Source organism: Exophiala bonariae (genome assembly GCF_035927105.1).
Source record: "Exophiala bonariae strain CCFEE 5792 chromosome Unknown scaffold_41, whole genome shotgun sequence".
NCBI lineage: Eukaryota > Fungi > Ascomycota > Eurotiomycetes > Chaetothyriales > Herpotrichiellaceae > Exophiala > Exophiala bonariae.
In genome coordinates, this window is record NW_027042516.1 from 217,186 (window position 1) to 238,136 (window position 20,951).

The following is a 20,951-nucleotide window of genomic DNA, read 5'->3' on the forward strand; positions in this document are numbered from 1 at the left end:
CAGGAGACAAAGTCACAGGAGAAGACGAAGTGGAGTGGTCGAAAAAGGAGAGAGTGCAGAGGTGCATACGCAGTGGACATGGGTATCTTTGTGACGAGAACGGGCGATGGCGGAGTTAGGTAGAGAGGGCATGTGGGTATTTGTGGAAAGGGGAATTGGCGGTGGTAGGGGACAATGGTCAAAGTCAGGAGCAAAGGAGCGCATCACGGGAAAAGGGTTGTGCACAAATGGCCATAATGAATTCTGTCAGCGTTGCTCTGGTGTCCATGTCATGCATGTTGTCTCGGAAGACGCTCTTCAACTTCGTGGATTGTTCAGACTCATACACATAGCGTGGGGACCGGCCGTCGATCACACGGGAGGACGTCGCAATTCCACCGGAACACGCTCACATCGCTCAACATGCCTCCACTCGCAGACCTCAGCTTCAGCATAAGGCCTGCAACGCCATTCCTTTTTGGGACAAGCGAGCTTAAAACTCCTCGTCAGAGCTCGACATCACAGCTTGCGAAGGTCGATATCGAGTGAATAGGTCATTTGTAGGTGCGACTGGTTCAGGCTGGACAACGCTTGACTTTGTTGCCATGTCCTGTATCAACAAGTCGTAACCCGGTCCTGCACGGCCTCGAGAGATGGGCTTGGAAGGCTTGGAAGGCTTCTAGCCTTGTGGGGGGTCTTGAACACTGTTGCTGAACGCAGCGGTGCTGAAGCCACGTTGGACAACTCTTGAATCTCCAAAGATAATGCCACTCTTGTCGGTAGCCTTGTGCTGTGGAGGCATAGCATTTGGGGACACTGCTGACTCCAGATCTATCTTTGAATCTCCAAAGATAGAGCCACTCACGTTGGTCGACTTGCGTTGTAGAGGCATAGTCTTCGAGGGCATTGCTGACTCCGGAGAGGGTCGAACCGCGGTTCCAGTAATACCAAGACCCACATTCTCTGCTGCATGCACGTTTGCAAATGAACTCTTGGTCACAGTTTCGGTTAGCAGGCCACCGCGATAGTCGTGACCATGGTGTAATTCAGGTAGAGGAGTCTGACGAGCGAAGGAAGGCTTAGGCTCGCCGTTAGAGACTGTCGCACCCTTTGTATCATTCAATTTGATCAAGGCCACAGCACGATGGAGCTCTTCAAGTCTCGCCTTCAAGAGGTCGACTTGGGTCTCAAGAGCGTGGAGCTGTGTGACTGAAGCGTATTCCTGGTGTTTCATGACAGTGATCTTCGACACATTATCCATGATGGGTGTATCCATGAGTGTGTTATCCACAGGGGACACAGCTTCTTGAGCGCTAAACCCCGAGAAAGAGGCCGGGCTTGGTGCTCCATCGGTATGCGTGGAGATCTCGCCTGGATGAAGTACGTCTTGAACAGGAAACGAAAACTCCTCAACAGGAATCTTACGAATCTCAGGGCTATTGGCATCGATGGTGTTGTTCAACACAACATGCTTGCCACGCTCTCCAGCCTGGGGAGATTGTATGATGGCGGGCTGTGCATTGACGGGGGCAGCGGGACTCTGGTTGACAGGTATTGTGGACGGAAGCATGTTCTTGACAGCCGACATAAAGTCGCCTGGAGCGGCAAGAACTGTTCCTTGAAGAGCCGCGGGGGGCCAGGGGCGCTCTTGGAATTGTCTCTTACCGCGATCCTGGACCTGGACCTTGGCTTTCTTGTTCGCACCCTCAATATTGTTGCATGCTAATGCCGGGTCGGCATTGACGAGTAGTCTTCCAGACTTGACTGGCAAGTTGGCATTGAAGGCACGTTTCGACCCATGGTTCGTGCTGGTTGAGGCAAGTACAGGATGGTATTCTGCCTGTAGGGTTGCTCGATGGGAGTTTCCCTTGCCGGTACCGACAGGCTGTTTTGCTCCAATGGCAGTGGCTTGCGCCTCTTCAGTTTGCGAGTAGGCTGTGAGGGGTATTAGCTTGAGTGATGCCAAGTACCCAAGGGCATTTGCTTACTTTTCCATGCATTCAGCTGTTGTGCTTTAGCACCAGCCTGCTTGTTTTCAATTGTTCCGGTTATTTCACTGCGTGGAGTGACTTTCATGGTTTGAAGAGTAGAAGGCTGTCGAGGGTCTCTTGTGACCAGCTCTTCTGCGTTGGCATTTCCGAGATCTTTCTATCAGATTCTTAGTTCGGTACGAGGGGAAGAGTCCAAGGGGAAACATGCCTCCATGGTTTTGATGGCGTTGTACTTTCTCTCAGTATTGGGTGACATGGGGCCTTGAAATTGATCATCGTCGCTTGACATATCGAGCACACGACGACCAGGTCGACGTGCCATCTTGAGAAGCGATGGCAGGCGGATGATGAGATGTGAGAGTGAGAGTGAAAGAGAGTGAGAGAGAGAGAGAGAAAGAAAGAGAAAAAGAGTTGTTGAATCTTTTGTGTGATGGAATGGAAGGGAAATAGCCTCGCTGGCAGTGAAGTCTTGGCGAGTTTTATGTGAACCCGCGAGGAGTAGGAGAGATGAAGCTGGTGGTCATCCGGGAAGTAACTTGAAGTCTTGTTGAATCTTTTGTGTGGTGGAATGAAAGAGAAATAGCCTCACTGGCAGTGAATTTATGAACTCTTGGCGAGCTTGATATGAAGCCGCGGGATAGGAGAGATGAGGCTGGTGGCCACCCTGGAAGCAAATCCTGTTGAATCCTACAGGATAGGAGAGATGGAGGTGGTGGTCACCGCGGAAGCAAGTCTTATGGATATCATGAGTGGTGAGGGGATGGTTTGTTCGTGCTCTCTAGCAAGCTCGATGGTCAGACTAGCTGCCATCCTCGATAGCTCTCAAGACAGAGGAATGGGTTTGAAGCATACGGGTGAACGTGGAAGATACACCTAAGAGACAACTCGGGCCACTGGAAACTGCAACAACTTGAACTTGGATCTCAATTTGAATGCTCCAGACCCGTTCCTGCCTACCTAGGTAGGCACTGCTGAATCAGTACAAGGCACCGTGACATGGGTTTTTGAGGGACATGGTCGTTTCCTGGGTTCATGCCCATACCTACCTAGGTACCTAAGGTATCTGTGGGTGCAGGTATGGTTGATACTCAGCGGCCTTTGTTGTCTCGTCTGATCTGAAGGGCCTGCTTGAGTCTCCCACGGATACCTGAAATGGAGGCACACGAGTCGAGCTCCTCCCTGGGCTTGTCCCGTTCATTATCAATGTCGATCTATTCAACACCCGATTAACAATTCAAGCTTTCGTTCTGACTCTGTGTACTGTGCATCATCGCTGCAGTCCCTGGGTCACAGTCGACCGTCTTCAGCAACCATGGTTGTTCAGTCTCAGCTTGGCAGCCGTTCCAGCAGCACCTCTCAACACTCTGAGAATACCAGATTCAAAAAGTCGTGCGGTATGTCAGGACATATGCGACAGAGCAGGATGCTTCATTGTTACTATGACTTGGGTATGAAGCATGTAGCAACAGCACCGACATAGCTTGACTCAGGAGTTCTTGGTGTAGAAGTGAGGTCGAAAGAGTGTTGATAACCGGTGGAGTCAATTCCCTCGCACGGGCGGGGCGAGAAAGCTCAACAAGTCCGAGTCCACTCGCTTCCACAATTAGCATCAAATATCGGTAATGGTGTCAGCAATCAAATCAAGTCGTTCAGCCACAGTCCTAGCCTCAGATATCAACTACTAGACTCAAACAGATCAGTTGGGACACGATACGAGACACGAAAAACGACACACGACAACGACAACGACAACGACAGCGAAACCGGCCAGAACACCAACTGCACGGTGCAGGGCATACGTTCAACCGGGGAATAAATGAGCTCCTTGAATTATGATCGCCGGGCGTGACAGTGCTCACAAATACTCTATCCGTCTCAGGATTACCGGGCAGTACTTTCGACAGCCTTGACTCCCCCGCACAGATTCCCTGAGTCCAAGACACACCGCCTAGCCCGAGGTGCCAATTAGGGGCCTTGGAGAGAACGCTTGGGTGCAATTAGGCCTGCAGCTAACTCTCGGGCGGGGACGTTGAGAGCCAGGGGATCAACGGGGAATTGTTTTGTTGGATGAATTGAGATAGGCATTCAATTGATTGATGATTGCGGGCCCCGAAGCAGCTTCTGATTCCCCTCGCAGGGCCCCAATGCATATTATGCATCAAACCCGCTTAAGAATTACCTGGTCAGCTCACCATCTTCAAGCTGCCACTCACCGTCCTCGTCTCACCACTTTCAAGCTTCGCCGACACCACTTAGGAATACTAAAACATCTGAGGTCTCCAACAGCTTCCTCGTACTCCATCCTGCAGCTACTTATCTTCATCTTTGAAAGCCCCCTCGTCCGTGACTGTCCTGTCCACCGCCCTTCCGTCTGTGCTTCCGACTTCTTCCATCCTTACCTTACTTATACCACTGCTTCCCTTATGAACCCGCCTTCCACACCATCTATCCCCGGAGACTACATTGATCACCAGATCATCTTTACTCTACACTAAATCATATACTATATCGTACCGTCAGTTGATCTCGACCACTTGAACCATGGCAGCTCCACGTGCTTCATCTTTCAAGGCTCTCCGCAACTTGCAGCGGTCGGCAGCAACTGGAGCCACCCCAGCCAAACGCAGTCTCCATATCACCGGAACACATGCATCTCCACGGCTTGCCAACCCTACGCACAAGACAACCTACTTGCCCATGAACCTGCAAGATCTTCGCCAAGAGTGCCAGAAGCGTGCTCTATCCGCATCCGGCACCAAGCATGAATTGATTGACCGCCTTGCTGGTCATGATAACCTACAAGCGAGAGCTTTCTCCATCGCCATGAAACGTATCGCCATCGAGCAGACTCGCAAACCTGTATCTGGGTAGGATCACCTGCCAATCTACCGTTGTCACATTTCATTCCTAACCGAGCTACAGACCCTCCGAGACTTCTCCCCAAAGACACTTCAACACCTCGCGTGAATTGAAAGCGGTCCATGACTCTTCAACCATCGACTTTGCCTTCCTCCCCAAACTATTCGAGACCAATGGTCCAGAGCCCGCCGCCATTCGTGTTCCCATCCTACCAGATATCCATTCGGACTCGGCAGAGGCCATACTCGAGAAATATCCCGAACTGGACTCTGCAGCTGGTGGTTACCAAGATACACCTGGACATGAAACTGTCTTGAAGGCGCAGATCTCCACCGTCAATGGTGATGATGATAGTCCCGCCAGTGCATTCAGCGATGTGCACGACGGCCATCATGCCACAGAAATGTCGGTAGAAATGCTCACCAAACTTACCGAGACTGTGGGCTACAGTGCGAAACAATTTGTTGACATGGTCAAAGACAAGGACGAAGAGACGGTCCGGAAGATCTGGACCGGATTTCTTGATGATGTCTTCGGAGGGCCTCGAAAGGGAGCCAAAGCTTGAGAGAACATGCTGCGAAAGAGATGATAGTGTTAGTAGTAGTAGCGAGGCTGGGATTTCTAATCATCCACAGTGAGCGAGGATACGTATATTTTAATTCACCAACGCTGCGCACTGCGCAGTTTTTGAACCATGACATGGCTTGGAGAAGTCGAGTTCCCCAACTTGGTCGACAGGTCAAGGTGATTTGTCCAACTCCACTTCGTAGCTATCTGTACTCCACATAAAAAGGACTCGGGCGCGAGCGATGCCCACTGCCCAGCCCGTCCTCAACGCAACCCCTGAGCATTGACACTTCCGTGACTCGTAGCTTTTGTCCTGCCTCGTTCGTCCCACCGTGCTTCAGTTGTCATTGACGTGTGTGAAGGTTGGATGACTGATTCTGGCCATCTACATTTTATCTTCGGTTGTAGCAGTGGTTTGACTCAAAATGGCGACATAGGAGTTCTCGTGTGTGATCCAATGGCTGGGACATGGTGCAGAAGGACGCCATCCACCGCCACGCCCTCTTGGTACATTCTTAGTCGCCAATCAAGAATGTGATCGACAGGTACGCGAGTCTTTTCCCCTGGAACAACGAGTCACTGACCCACCAAATGCCCGCCTTGGATCGGGGCAACAGCCTGAGGATTCTTTCAGAATGTCAATGTCAAAAATGGGCAATGGGCTTGTACTTCGTATGCGGTTCGAATAAACTGCGATCATCTGCTGCATCTTTCCTCAGACCTTCACCACTTGCATTGCTTTGCCTCAATTATTATTGTCATAACTGTACTCTCTCGCCATATTTTGGATCATTTAATGTTTTGAGGGATCTCTTAGTTGAAGTTTCTCTCTCTTCTCTTACTCTTGAGATTCACTGCTTATCCTGTGACTTCATTTTCATGTGACGACTCTTTTGGCTGGCCCTAAACTTGAGCAACCCCCCACCATTGAATTTCATAATACAGCCTCGGACAGGTTCCTCGACATAAATCATACATGCAAAGATAAAACAAAATCAACAAAAAACAATGCACCAGCGATGGCTTTCGTTGCCACTGTTGTCCAGCTGTGCTTCTGCATTTTATCCCTACCAATATCAGACTGGTGACGGTTCAGATTCCAATACCAAGCGATTCATACCCAATGATGCCGATCAACAACCCTCACAAGACTCTCCATTTCTGACACTCGATATCAAGAAAGTTCCTGTAAGTCGCTCGACTACCTAATCATCAGTTGACCATGCTAACCTTATGGCAGGTCAAGAGAAACAATGCTTTCACCGTCACAAATTCCTCCAAACCCAACGCCCCCAATGCCATGGCCATCAGTCAAGACGGTCATGACTACACATATTTCTCCACCATGAGATTCGGTTCTGCTCCAGGCCGTGATTTGTACATGTTGCTCGATACCGGCTCTGCTAATACCTGGGTCATGGGTTCCAATTGTCAATCCAAGTCCTGCCAAATCCACAACCTCTTTGGTGAAGCCTACTCCGACACTCTCAACCAGACTTCAACAACTTGGAACCTGGGATACGGCACTGGTCAGGTGGCTGGCACCATGGCATCTGACCTCGTCAGCTTCGCCAACTACTCGGTGGAGCTAGATTTTGGAATCGCCACAACTGCATCGGATGACTTTCTCAACTACCCGATGGACGGGATTCTCGGTTTGGGTCCCGTTGCGTCCGATACTCTCGGTGGAGCAACCATCATGGACGCACTCGACCAACAAGCAAACCTGAAAGAGAAGATCATTGGCATGCATCTCCATCGAGCCTCGGACGGCATCAAAGACGGACAAATCACGTTCGGTGGTATCGACAATTCCAAATTCAAAGGCAAGCTCAGCTACACCAAGACCGTCGATAATCTCAGCTGGGAAATCCCTTTGGAAGATGCAGGCGTGGACACCAAGGGCGTGGGATTCAAGGGCAAGTCCGCTATGATTGACACTGGCTCTTCATACTGGCTGGCTCCCCCATCCGATGCCGCTGCCCTACACGCCTTGATCCCTGGAGCCGCCCACAACGGCGAAGCCTACATTGTACCCTGTAACACCACGACCAATGTCTTTGTCACGTTCTCGGGCGTCAAGTACACCATTCCACCCAAGGACTATGTGCGAGCGGCGACCGGTTCCACCAACAACATGTGCAACAGCGTGATTATTGGTCACCAAGCATATGGCCCCAACCAGTGGATCATCGGCGATGTCTTTCTCAAGAACGTCTACACGGTCTTCGACTTCGACAACACCCGTATTGGCTTCGCCTCACACTCAGCCGACTCGAGTATCACCTCCACATCGAGCAGTTCCTCCTCTTCGTCGTCGTCGTCGTCGTCGTCGACGCCATCAACCTCTTCCACCTCCACCTCCGACACCCAGTCCTCCAGCTCATCCACGACCACTTCCACCGAGGGTGTTTCTTCCACCGGCCCAAGCTCGAGCAGCCGTCCCACATCCTCTACCATCGACAGCAGCCCCGGCTTCGAACCAGGCACATCCAACTCGGCATCAACAGTATCCCCAACCAACATCACCCTTGTATGGACGATGTTGTTGGCATTCACACTGGGTCTAATATTGTAATAAATCAATTTCACAAAGGTAAACAGATGAATGGTCGAACAGAACAGCAGGGGAACTCTATGAGCATGGGATAGGCACAGGGGTTGGGATGGACTAGTAATCAGGATGACCTCTTGTCAATCATAGTATGTCCATGGTTGCAAGGAGAGAGGCATATTGTTGATGTCACAAATTGTGTACAACAGAACCTCGCAGAGGAATTAGTAGAAGAACTTATTGCATAGTGTTTATTACAATTAGAATGTCCAGGAGGACTCACTCGGCACTGAGAATGTTGAGCAAATCTCTCTCCAAGGTCCCAATTCCATAACCCATCGTAGTGCTGTTTACCTTATCATCGGTGACTGATGATTGTTGATGACCGTCAGTCATTCGCAACGGGCCAATGTATTACTTCAAGAGCATTTAACACTCGGAAGCGACTTTGGGGCAAATGACGCAAAGGGCAGTCGTCAGCGACCGCCACATGCAGTCAAAAGGGGGTTTACGAGAGGCCAAATTGTCCTTGAAGAGAAATCAGAGTCGGTCAATTAGTAACTCAACAATCAATCATTCCGTTAAGCAGTCATCATTGGGAGCCACAAAAAAGAAAAATGATCGTATATGTAGTTCGGTCCTGAGAGAAAATCAACGTGGCTCTCCCGATGCGATCGATCAGTATTAGGTGGGAATATGAACATGCAAGAGCAAAACAAATGTGGCTGAAATATCCAACCGACCAAACATCATCCATCCATCCATCCATATACAGTTTTGTGGATATACTTGCTGCAATTTTTTTCCGCTGCTGACATACAAAGAAAGAGTTCTGGCCACAGTTACACTCACTGTACATGCATGAAAACTATCTGTTTCTTTCTTCGGAGCCGACTGTCACTTTCACTTCCTACCCTCAGAGCAGGTAGGCCACCATACCAACGACGCCGACCACGAGGAGATCGGCTCTCTTGCCCGGCGTCGCTGCGCCAGTGAAGGTCGCGACGACGGCGGGTTTCGTGGTGCTTCCCGCGGGGCTGACGGCGGTGGTGGACGATGCTGGGGGCGCGACGGCGGCGACGGGGCTGGAGGACACGGGAGCGGGGGCTGGATTGTGAATGACCGGGCTGTCGACGGTGGTCGTCGTGGCGGGCTTGACGGCGCCGTTGGAGACGGAGGCGGGGGCAGTCGTGGGCTTCCACGGGACGGTGATCTCGCACGGGCAGTCGGTGATGGTCAGCGTGGTCGCCTCGGTCACGGTGAAGGTCTTGGTGCCGTGCGTGAAGGTCGTGGGGCCCGGGCAGAAGGTCGTGTAGCTGGTCACGGTCGTGGTGGTCCATTTGGTGGGCTCGGTGGTTGAGCTTGTCGAGCTGCCGGCTTTGGGTGTGGTTGTTGTCGTCGTCTGCTGCGTGCCCCATCCCGTCGTGGTGGTCTTGCTTCCGCTGGTTGTCGCGATCGACGTTGTCGAACCACCGCTGCCGCCGTCGCAGCTGACGGCCTTCGCTGTGCTGAGGAGGAAGTTGATCGAGTTGAAATCGTCTGAGAAGGTGGATCCGCCGCTGCTGAAGCTCACGTCGTACTTGGTTCCGTTGACTTGGTTGGTGAAGGCGTCGGCATTGGCGGAGTAGAATGTGTAGTATTTGGACTCGCAGCCTTTGACTAGTGGAATGGTGTTCTTGGACACTGTGGGCAGCTTGTTGTAGCTCATGGCGTTGATGGTCGTGAGAGTCAGTTTGAGGTCGGATGGTGATTGACCGTTGCGGACCTGTATGACAAAGAAAATGGGGTCAGTGTAGATCTTGCTGGTGAAGCTCATGCAGATAATACTTACAGCAGCAACAATGTTGAGCTTTTGAACTCCGGTTCCACTTGAGGCGCTTAGGCTTGAATTGATCGTCTGCGAGAAGATCTTGTCAGACACTGGGAACCCTTTGCCATTGTTGTCGAATGTCTTCACACTTCCGGAAGTGAGGGTGATGACGACGGTGAAAGAAGACACGGCAGTTTTCGCAGAGATTTCCGAATCAAAGCCGTAGAACTAGGTATATGTTAGCAGCGATCATTATCACCCCGTCAGTGTAGGGCATACCGTGAATGTGTCATCAAAGCCAGAAGCGTCTCCCAGTGCCTTGGTGGAGATAGTACCCGCCTTGCTTCCATCTCTATCCTTATACTCGATCTCAACTTTGGAAATTGTGGATTTGGGTAGATCATTGGTTCTGACTCGAATCTGACCGGAGAAGGACAACTTGTCACCTGCCGCAAGAACATTCAATTGGAGGGCTGATGGCTTGACCGGGTATGCCTCAATAGCGTCTGTGAGCTTGACTTGGGACGGAACTGTGTCGATCATCTTTTGAAGCACTTTGGCGCAGGTAGATCTGTAGGCAGCAGGATCTGCCAGGGTCTTGATGGTTGCGTTCTGGTCCGAGTTGAAAAGATGGAGATCCGAGCGTGCAGATGGATCTGGACCAACAACAAGAACGTTCTTGGTGGTGCCGTCAAGGTATTCTGTGACAATCTTGTTGTCATAGGTGGAGTTAGTTGAGTCGAAGTCTGCAACACCTAGACGTGTGGAGTTCAGCGGAACGATAGCAGGGAATTCGGTTGCGTGTACTCCTCCTAGACTGTGGCCGCAGGCAACAATCGAGATAGATTCTGGTTGTGTGAGGCCCATACGGATGAAGCGACCTTGAAGGGTTGGGCCTGGATCTCGAATGTCTGGGACACCTAGTGCACCTGGTCCAGTGGCATCAATACGTCCAGCTCTTGTGTTGACAATAGGTCCTCCACATCCGCGGACTGCGGTATACACGCCAAGAGCAATCAAATCGGAGATCGTTGCTTGAGCATTGAAGAAACGTGAATAGTAGGTGATTGTGTTGTTGAACGCTGGTCCTCCATTAGACGAGGCATATTCTCCTTGAAGTTCAAATCCGATAGATCCATCCACGCCTCCAGTACCAGCTGCGACATCGGCCGGAGCCATGTCATGGAAGGCAGTACGCACAAATCCTCCAGCAATGGAGCGTCCAGGAGCGCGAGTGAAAGTACATGGAGTTACCGCAAATGCGAATCCCCGGGAATTGTAGCCATCGTTGAGATATTTGATATCCTCGAGTTCATCGATAGATGAAGGCCAGGTCGCGACACCCAACGCATGAGTGATTAGACTCAGCACCGAGAAGATGAGTAGTATAGATCTGCCCATAGTATCTGGAGTTCGAAGAATAATTGGTCAAATGCAGGGAAAAGATAGTAAAGAGAGTGAGAGACGATTCGTCTCAACAGATAACGATTGGACAATAGCTAGAATGCTATAGCGAAGGACATAAAGAAAGTGAAGAATTGAAGCAATAAATGTACTTACTGAAGAAATACTACTTCCAATACCAGAAGTGGCTGGGCACTTGGTATATGTAAGAACTAGGCTTCAGGGACATCAGGCTGACCCGAAGCAGCAATTTCATGGGCTGAAACTGGGCTTTGCACCATCTTGTCGAGCATGTTTATTGCAGAGAATAAGCTCCAAAGATCCAATCTGCGGGTACGATGGCCACCAATATTGGTTGTTTTCCTATGAGGCAGCTGATTCAATGCCCCTATCGCCTAGAGTACTAAGGCAACAATGGGTAAAATTAGAAGTGCATCATCTGTGCCAGAGAGTGGGTGCGGCGTCAGCGGGAAATAGGTGTGTGATGATTCGTCGACGTATGTTGATGTAGGATTAGGGTGCGAAACCTGTGAATCAGGTTGAGCACATTACAGTCACCTGTTGTATGGCCTGCTAGAGTAGACAAGGCTTTGCAAAAGTGCAGTGTAGTCAGACTTTGGAGCTAGTTCCCAGACTGGCCCCTGTCAAACAATCACTCCACTTTAAACTTGCTCGTCAGCGGTCTGCAATTTCTTCCTCGACTAATAAGGCTCATACGTAGCATCCGTACTCCGTACGGAGTACCCGTTGTGAATCAAGTTCGGCGAAGTAGAGTGGGCTTGGTTAGTATGGGGAAATGTCCACCTAGACCGTTGAGTTTTGTTCAACTCCCAAAATCCTTGCGAGGCAGTGCACAAAGATATACGAGGACGGATGCTATCCTTCGGACTCAGGGTATGGGGTGACTCAGAGCCAGCTACTACAAACTACGCGATATAAGGTTTTGCTTTGCTGTTTAAGAGAATAATATTGAATTACGAGTATACCCAGCCGAGTATGGGTTCAGCCTTGCCAAGATTCAGGGGTGTAAGGCTGTGGAGAATTCGAGTTCCGCATTGACAAGGACATGCTTTACTCTGTAATCAACTCGGCGATTGGTTGTTTGCTCACCATATGGCAGTAGAAGGTCTTTATGTACACTATGATAAGCCAGAACACTTCCAGCAGAACACGGTGAGCGTCGCCCATCTGAGGCATGACAAAGACCGTTTCCCACTCGTCTACCTTGTCAAACTGAGTGTCCATGCGACCGCACCACCGTGGAGGAGCATTGTGTTGATTATAACAGGAACCTTGATCATCTGACATCAATGTGAGCCTACAAGCCTTCTAGGCCTCCAGACCAAGCTGCGTTTCTCGGTCACAAAACAGCTTGACATCTCAAGATCAAACAGATATCTGAGGGGCGACCGCAGATTATACAAATCTGGGAAAACGATATAGCCCGGAACGAATATATTTTATCTTACGAGTATGCTGTCGGTTCTAACCAAGCAGAACACTGTTGTGGAGATTAGGCGAGCGCCCTCAGCAGCACATCCGCAGAGAAGAGCAAGTTTCACAAGGAGCCGCTAGTACCTGCTAAACGATGGTATCATTGAACTGGACCCTTTCCCTTGTGTATTCAAAAGGCATCTATTGTTAATCACATGTCGGCCTCAGTCATATTCCGAGAGTTGTTTCCCGAACGGTGGACCGCTAGTGGTTGACGAGTCACGACATTTCTGGCCAGTGTGCAAGTCGGGTCATTTTTGAGCACCTTAAATACTGCCACTATCTGAAAGTGGAAGTGATACGATTTTGCAGCCTCAAGTGATAAAACGACCTGGCATTTTCTCTTTGATTGAAATCTATCAGCTCTACGGCTCTATTCTCGACGATTGTAATTCCTTTCGCGTCGGACTTCGATAACCTGGTGTAATCGCATTTTCTGTCATATTGTCAACGATGTCTATCAAGTATGAGTTACCAAAATTGGCTTATGCTCTCGATGTGAGGCCTACGACCACAGACTCCTGACTTCCCAAAGACGGGGTTGACAGGGTGATTTGGACTAAAACTAATTTGCTCCTTGACACAGGCTCTAGAACCGTCCATCTCAGGACAGATCATGGACTTGCACTATAACCGCCACCACCAGGCGTACATCACGAACCTGAATAACGCACTTTCGACTCAAGCTGAGGCATTGTCCGGCTCAAACTTGCTCAAACAACTGGAGCTTCAGTCGGCTATCCGCTTCAACGCCGGAGGCCATGTGAACCACACCTTGTTCTGGGAAGGTCTCTCTCCTAAGTCCAGCGGCGACTCCAACATCGCAACTTCTGCGCCTCAATTAGACCAGGCCATCGCCCAACGCTGGAAGAGTTTCGAAAACTTCAAGGCAGCTTTTGAAGCCACCGCTCTCGCGATCCAGGGGTCTGGATGGGTCTGGCTCGTCAAGGACAAGGACTCTAGTGCAATTGAGATCACTACGTCGAAGGACCAGGAGATTCCGCCTCCTCCTGGAAAGCTGGTCCTCATTGGCGTGGACATGTGGGAGCACGCCTACTATCTACAGTACTACAACAACAAGAAACAGTATTTGACCAACATCTGGGACGTGATCAATTGGAAAGTTGCCGAGAAGAGATATCAAGGGGATGCGAGGGTGATCTACGGAGACTTGGCAGGGTTGGCTTCTCACTTGTGAGTATTCAAAGTTTGTGTGACATGCACGAACGGGGTGAGATGCGTGTCAGGACGAGAAACTCAAATATCTTTCTAAGCGCGTTGAGCATATTCTTGATGGTGCAATATATTCGGGATAGCGAATGAATGCTCAATTGCCGGCAGATGTTCCAAACGCCTAGATCTAGATTCATTCTGAGTGGCAGATGTGGGTCGAGAAGTGGGCCTGATATCTGCTCATATTTGCTCATCAGACTTCTGACTAGCAGCCGAGGCATGTGGTAAGACCGGTTGCAACCAAGCCTCAACGAAGTAGGTAATAGACCTGTTCTGCATTGTGAAATGCTGCACACCTTCCCCCATATGTCCAGTGTCAAGTGGGTATTGCTATGAACGAAGAAAATAGAATGCAGGTGAAGCTCATGTGGAGGACTCATTATTTCGTGAACAAGGCAAGGGTGTCATGATGCTATGAAAAGATGCCACGCTATGCTAACCCTAAACATACATTCATAAAGTGATCAGCACCCTGCGATCACTAAACCGCACGCCGGTCATGGCTGGGAAACATTCGCTGAAACGAGGGGAAGGGTGCAACATGTAAAAGCCATTATTACTCTCAGCTCTGTGTTGACTAGGAATGACCAAGTCATGGAGGAGATTGTCTTTCTAGCTCGCCATGGACTGTGAAGCGTTCAACTTGGGCGTCCGGGGCCCTGTCCTGTAAAGTCGACAGCAAGGCTTCAACCCCCCAAGTTCTAGCCTCGTTGAGCAGAATGAAAAGCTTCCTTGGACTCCCCCTGCACATAATTCTTGCGGGTCTTGTGATGCGGTTGGTGTTCACAAGGGCCCCAATAATCGGCGAAGGCTCCTGTTGTAGGAAACAGAAATGTATGAAAGCCTTGGATGTGATTAATGGAATTGAGATGAATTCATTTCGATTTCAATCGGTAGCGTCGTCTGTGTTAATGTTCCAAGACTGTAGTAAATATGAAGCGGCATTCGTTTCGACTGCCGTGACATTTCTAGCCACGTGAACTTCCTTGTTACTATTCCAGGCGTTCTTAATTCCTCTAACTTCTTCAAAAGGAATCTCTTTCGTCGAAAGCCATTTGATTTGGCACGGATTGCCAAATTGTTCGAGTTTTGATAACAAGAGGGCCTGATTAGACTGGACAGGCCACTCATCAGCATTCCATAATGCTTTGATTGATTCCGAGTCGAATGCAAGAGTGTGGGGTGTTGGAGGGGTGTTGCTTTGAGTACGACCCAATGAGTCTCTTGAGTCAAATGTGGTTTGCCACGGTGACTGGACGAAGCTTCTGGTTGGGGAGCTTGAGAAAGAGCTGCTGTCATCGTCTTCCGAGTTTTGGTCCGAGTCTTGTACAGCTTCCCACACGATCCTTCTCCTCTCCGGCTCATAACATATCGTACCAGCAGCAAAGCTATCGGAGCTTACTGTTGGAATTTTCATCCCTGCGCTTGGTGAACTAGAGTCTGATACTGATGACGGACGAATGGATCCTTCACTCCCAGTCGATGTTGTTCTATGAATGTCGTTCTGATGTTTAGGTCTGGCAGACTCTTGGCGTGTTTCCGACTTCATCAGGGCAACACCTGCAAATGAGCCGGATCCATTGACCGAAAAGACGAAATATACCCTGCGTGCACTCTGTGGGTGGAAAGTCAATTGGCTGAAATGAAAAGTGGCTCATGCCAGACTTACCTTGAATGCTATATTGAGTCGGGTGCAGTGTCTCTTTGGAATATACCACTGACCCGTTTCGATACTTCGTGAAAGTGCTTCCAATGAAAAGCTCTTGAGAATGAAATACTTGTCCCCACCCCATTCGGCTTGCAATACTTCGGGGAAATGAAGAAGCTCTTGTGCTTGTTGCTCAATGCTATTCCCTTGCTGTGAAGAGACCGTGAACGAAGCACGGCCTGGATAACTCACGCCATAATGAACCTTTGTTGATCTGGACATAGAGCCTTGTCGAATTCTACAGTCAAGACGTTTTCCTTCGAACATATTGACGGCTGCATGGGTGATGGCTGCAGCGCGACTAGCTTCTGAAGTAAAGTTGACGAATGCGTATTTGGCGTCAGGATTGTATGCAACACTCAGTACACGGTAAGGAGCAGCTTTTGAGAAGTAGTCCCTCAGACTCATCACCGTTGCCTCTGGTGCGATGTTACCGACCCATAGGGCGTGCTCGCCCCAGGTCTTCGATACTTCCTTGGGTGGCGACCTCCGTTTGGGTGGGGGAGCTTGTGGTGCTTGGAACAAAAATCAGTACGGAAGGTGAATAAATATTAATGATGGCAATGGTACCTACCGTTGAATGCATGTCGACCGGACATGATCTCGTCATAATAAGTAAAACCAAGCTTGATAGAAAGCGATTGTTCGTCAAAGGTGTCGAAGTATCTTTTGGAAACCATTTCGAACTGGATGTAAGAGGGTAGAAGTGTATGATGAATACTTTCGTAAGTCCTTACGCATGCATGAAGCGAATATGGTCTGGTCTAGACAAGAACGCGCGGTCGACGTCCGGTATATAACTTGGGGTATGGTGATCCTTTGATATTGGATGGGCCATGCTAGCCTTTATTTGTAGATATGCGCCAAACGGCACATAATCTAGAATTCGAAGCTGGGGAACGGAGAAGGCAGCGGGCTGAGTCAGTTTCCGTCAAATTATTGGGTCAATCCTGTGAATTGGTGGTGCTTGAACTTGCGCATATAACTTGCTCGATGTACTCGGTAGACATTGCATTTCCCGGCTATTGGCAGGGTGCAGGGGCTGAGCATGGCAGTTGGATACCCACTGTGCTTGGCGAGCATTTTAGTTACTGTGTGAGCCCCTGCTTTATCTGCTCTCCGTGGCCCTCAGACAGGTGAGCCAGTAACGCTTCCCTCCTAAAACGTGCTCAAAACCCAACCAAAGTCGACCTTAACCTAGCCAAATAGACACCCTCGTGTCAGCCGCTGCGCCGAAGCCAAGCGATTGCGTTAATTGGAGCTAGAATGACATTCCAGTATTCCCATTCTATCATTGTTGACCTGGACCTTCGGGTAGATGGTGTTTGATGGATCGATGCTCAATTTCTTGCTGATGGATTGTGAAATCGTTATGTTTCGGCACCGGAATCATTGAGAACCTTTAGGTGCAGGTGTTGGCAATTGCCAAGAACCGCCTTACTCCAAGTGGTAGCACACTGCCAACAACTCAGGAAGTCGAAGGAGTCTTCGACTCGGCTGCATGGGTTTATAACCGCCGTGCTGCCCTCAATCCATGAGGGAAAGCGGCGAGTTGTTTGCGCGTCCACGTCAACCACGCCGAGAAGCTATGCTCACAAGATTGTATCAAGTGCTTTCAAGGGCAATCGACAACACTCTTATCAATCTTTGCAGATGTTAAGACACGACTCCTTTGCGATTGCCGACAAATCATGTTACCGTCAACTCTACCCTGGTCCCGGTCCAACTTAGCTCTTGTAGGGGTCATGCAATATCTCTGGTGCATGGGCATCTTCCGTTCCATATGTATACGCGGAATGTGTGCAGAGGTGATGACGACGACAAGATACTCCCATCATGAGCCAACAATTTTTGAAAATGACTTTGAAATTTCCAGAACATTGTTTGCATACGAAAACGCTGTTCGCCGAGCGATTGCGGAGTGTATCTATCCTCCTACTGCCCGGAGACAAGCTCAGTCGTCACATGGGTGTCGTTTTTGGTCAATTTTAGGATGCCCCACAACGGCGAAAGCTTGAACAACGAGTGCATTTATGATCGTATGATATGTTAGAGACTCCTGAAGTTACCTAGGTACTAAGCAGCTCTGGGCACGACAGGGAGCACGCCTTGAGACTTAACGTCTATACTTATTGCTTGAGGCTCGTGCCTTTGAACCACCCGTTTCTCAATCGTCTATCGGGTTAGTCTGCGAGTTAAATCTTTCACGGCTATAAGGTTCAGAATACTAAGTAAAGCTCTACCGTTTCTTTATTCAAGTTCTCTCTTGCCGCCTTCATCGACTGTGATTCGGGCTCGGCTGAGATTCGGCTCAGGCTCGCTCAGGCGGCATCGCCACTCCTCGGGAAGCCCAATTCGTGAGCTACAAGGAGTATTCTATTCTTTCTCCTTTTCATCACATAAAGACGTGCTCAACTAAGTATTTTCTACTCCTACTTACTAGTAGGAGTCTCACTTTTTATTATCTTCTTTTCAATCTCCTCCTTCTCATCTCCCTTCCAATTTTCCTCTTTCCAAGCTTCCTCCTACTAACATTCCTCCTTCGAGTCTTCCGCCTAAGTGATATCCCCTATCTTTTAGGATCTCTACTAGGCCGCTATGCCAAAGGCTCGCAGCATTATCATCGAGAGAGTACGAGAAAGAGGCTTCGACGACGAACTCAACAGCAACATCATCAATAGCGGTCACATATTGCCTAAGCTCCAGCATGGAACCGTACGTAGCCAGGAATTGAGCAGAAGAAAGGTTATCAGGAATACTAGATGAGGGCCAATCACGGCCACAGTATTCCGGTCTGATAGTGCCTAGGTAGGTATGCAATCAAACATTACAGCCGCTTGGCATAGAATGAATCTTGATGTACGTGTTGCTTGAGCTTGGGAGCCTGTTGGTGTCGATTTGGTATGTTCAAGGTCGTTAAGCGGAGCAAAAAGGGGTCGAAGCCCTGTAATCTAAACACCCTGAACAATATGATGTTGTGCATGGATAGGTACTCGTAGGCACTCTATGTAGAGCGCGACACCCAAATTTCCCAATCCGGACCACTCAATACACCTGGACAACGGTCGACCCACGAAGGGTGCTAACAAGTCACGCGATACTAAAAGATTGGATCTGCCACGGTAAATCTTCCCAGAACATTGAGGTCCAGATCCTCACGAGATGGCGGCGAGCATGGACTCGCGTGGTTGACAACATCAAAATGTGGAGAGCATTTCTGAACTTCGAACTTTGAACCCCAGGGGCGAAAAAGGTGAAAATGAACCGTTTCACTACCTCGGTGCCCTAGGTAGGCCGTACGGTATGTTCCTGAAGTATATGGTAAGGTGGTGTGGAGTTGTCGATGTGTGGCCGTAGTTGTGTGAACCTGTGCCCAGTAGGGTTGATTCTGTGTCGACTTCACCGCGAGTTTGGGCCACTGGGTTGAGTAAGGTAGATTGGGGGGAGACTGTATTCACCCATTTCTTGATCGGTCTAAGACAAACTGTGATTAAGTCCCGAAGGTCTCGTTACATGGTAAGACGGCAAGACGATTGAGATTGTATACATGTGTGAATTTCTCGCTTCCATGGCTACTCGTACATGTGGTGAAAAAAAATGCCCGGCTTCTCGAATATACTTGCAATCCTGGAAAAGCGAACAATACTGGCCAGACGTTCAGCTCGAGCCCTTGATAGCAGACAAAATCTCGCCCTGGTCGTACCCCCAAACGGCCTCGAGATCCCTTAGACGCCACAATGCTCCCCAGCCAGTACTCAGATCGATCTTCTTCAGTAATCTCCCTGTGGCGAGATGCTCTTCCGGGTGTGTCAAATGTCTGCCAGCGACATACAGCGGCTGAATAGCATTGACAAGATTGCCGAGGTGGGGATTGGTCAGAGAGATACCGCAAACTCGCTTCGCATGCCAGGTCAGCGAGAGTGAGTGCTGTTGTTGGTGCGAACTGGTGGTAATTCTGGAAGACAGCGACGTTAAATCTGGGCGGCCGAGGGATGTGGTGTCAAGGAGAATGAGGCAGGCGGTATGGTAGAGTTGGTTGCTGGAGATTGCCGCCCAATGAGTGTACAGGATCTCTGGGAAGAGTTGATTGCCGCTTGGTTCGGTAATGGTGATGGGCAGGAGCTCGCTTGGGCGGTGGTCGAGCCAGAACTGGAGTTCGTTCCAGAGGTAATGCCATCGTGTGGCAAAAGGGCGCTTGTCATCGTCCTGCTCACCAAGCTCGAGATGGCGAACCCGGCGGCAAATCAGATCGCATGCTTTGGTGCAAAGGTAAACTGCCCAATTGGCATGCATGTCGGGGCAGTTCCAACTCGTTTTTTGGAAAAGGTGGTGGGCGAAGGACTCATGTCTCTCTCTGTATGTGAGATCGGAAGGGCTGTAGTCCGAAGGCATGGGCGGGATCCATTGTTCGAGTGGAAGAACTGTGGCTTCTATGCTGTTGGAGATGATGACTCCGCAGAGCTCCATCCGAGCATAGCACCAGAAGACAGCTTGCAACAACTTCCCTGAGAAACCCGTTACGCCAAAGCAACCAAAGAGGCTGGCGCAGCCTTCCAGATGGCGTTTCCAATCCCTGGGGCTTCCAGACATTAGCTCCAGACACGCGAGTATACACACGGTAACAAGGACGCTGGCTTCTCGGGCCTGTAAACTTGGTCCCAGCAGTCGAATGGATTTCTGATACAGCTCAAGACTGTCGTAGCTTTTCTCCACGGCATTCTTCCTCTCGATCTGGCGTGCCGAAAAGGCCAGGACGGCATACAGCAGTGCTGGAGAGTGCTGTGCCAGGATCGGTACCTGAACTCCGAAATGATGTTTCTCGTCAAACTTGTCAAGAAAAGGAGCACATTCAGTTATCCAGTTCTTCAGGTAGTTGATGACACAAAGCTTAGAGATACCATCCGGCAGCTTCGTGGAGTTCAGAAGACTCCGTCGCTGGGACGGAGTTGCAACGGCGGTGCCATCAGCGGTCGTCAGGTCGAGACCTTGGTCCTGGAGCAAGTCTTCATGGTCAGGTGAAGCTGCCCGAGATGGCGCTAGGCTTGTTACTCCGGCAGAGAGGACAAAGCGGAGCTCCTTCTGAAGCTCGATGAAGCGGACATTGACCGAGTAGCCGTCACCCACGCTGGAAATGGTGGCGGGCGAAGTGATGCTATTGCGGCGGGCAGCTGATGGCGAAGTCTCGTGTGCCATCCAGGGCTATCATGCTGATTGTGGCACGCTACATACGTTCTCGGCCTGATCGAACCGACGGTGGAATCCCACAATGTGGTCGGCAAATGCCAGGTCGTATGTGGTTCACGTTTGGGGCAACCAGGGCTGATATCCAACGTTGCACTGAGAACGCCGTCG

At 50.0% G+C, this 20,951-nt stretch overlaps 7 protein-coding genes across 7 annotated transcripts; 3 read left to right on the forward strand and 4 right to left on the reverse strand.

The window, feature by feature from the left end:
• Positions 1 to 658: 658 nt before the first annotated feature.
• LTR84_010348 (uncharacterized protein) lies at positions 659 to 2,292 on the reverse strand (the record flags this gene model as incomplete). The annotated part of the gene is made up of 3 exons (XM_064853885.1): positions 659 to 1,914; positions 1,968 to 2,123; positions 2,175 to 2,292. 3 exons carry the CDS (start codon positions 2,290 to 2,292, stop codon positions 659 to 661), a joined length of 1,530 nt encoding a protein of 509 aa, XP_064700620.1.
• A 2,219-nt stretch (positions 2,293 to 4,511) lies between these two features.
• Positions 4,512 to 5,394, forward strand: LTR84_010349 (uncharacterized protein; the record flags this gene model as incomplete). Its single annotated transcript, XM_064853886.1, has 2 exons — positions 4,512 to 4,837; positions 4,893 to 5,394. 2 exons carry the CDS (start codon positions 4,512 to 4,514, stop codon positions 5,392 to 5,394), a joined length of 828 nt encoding a protein of 275 aa, XP_064700621.1.
• Positions 5,395 to 6,404: 1,010 nt separating this feature from the next.
• On the forward strand, positions 6,405 to 7,974 carry LTR84_010350 (uncharacterized protein; the record flags this gene model as incomplete). The annotated part of the gene is made up of 2 exons (XM_064853887.1): positions 6,405 to 6,584; positions 6,637 to 7,974. 2 exons carry the CDS (start codon positions 6,405 to 6,407, stop codon positions 7,972 to 7,974), a joined length of 1,518 nt encoding a protein of 505 aa, XP_064700622.1.
• An 892-nt stretch (positions 7,975 to 8,866) lies between these two features.
• On the reverse strand, positions 8,867 to 11,161 carry LTR84_010351 (uncharacterized protein; the record flags this gene model as incomplete). Its single annotated transcript, XM_064853888.1, has 2 exons — positions 8,867 to 9,988; positions 10,040 to 11,161. 2 exons carry the CDS (start codon positions 11,159 to 11,161, stop codon positions 8,867 to 8,869), a joined length of 2,244 nt encoding a protein of 747 aa, XP_064700623.1.
• Positions 11,162 to 13,111: 1,950 nt separating this feature from the next.
• LTR84_010352 (uncharacterized protein) lies at positions 13,112 to 13,856 on the forward strand (the record flags this gene model as incomplete). Its single annotated transcript, XM_064853889.1, has 2 exons — positions 13,112 to 13,156; positions 13,245 to 13,856. 2 exons carry the CDS (start codon positions 13,112 to 13,114, stop codon positions 13,854 to 13,856), a joined length of 657 nt encoding a protein of 218 aa, XP_064700624.1.
• Positions 13,857 to 14,777: 921 nt separating this feature from the next.
• LTR84_010353 (uncharacterized protein) lies at positions 14,778 to 16,279 on the reverse strand (the record flags this gene model as incomplete). Its single annotated transcript, XM_064853890.1, has 3 exons — positions 14,778 to 15,506; positions 15,561 to 16,114; positions 16,174 to 16,279. 3 exons carry the CDS (start codon positions 16,277 to 16,279, stop codon positions 14,778 to 14,780), a joined length of 1,389 nt encoding a protein of 462 aa, XP_064700625.1.
• Positions 16,280 to 19,256: 2,977 nt separating this feature from the next.
• LTR84_010354 (uncharacterized protein) lies at positions 19,257 to 20,792 on the reverse strand (the record flags this gene model as incomplete). The annotated part of the gene is made up of 1 exon (XM_064853891.1): positions 19,257 to 20,792. The coding sequence occupies one exon, from the start codon at positions 20,790 to 20,792 to the stop codon at positions 19,257 to 19,259; it is 1,536 nt and encodes a 511-aa protein (XP_064700626.1).
• Positions 20,793 to 20,951: the final 159 nt, after the last annotated feature.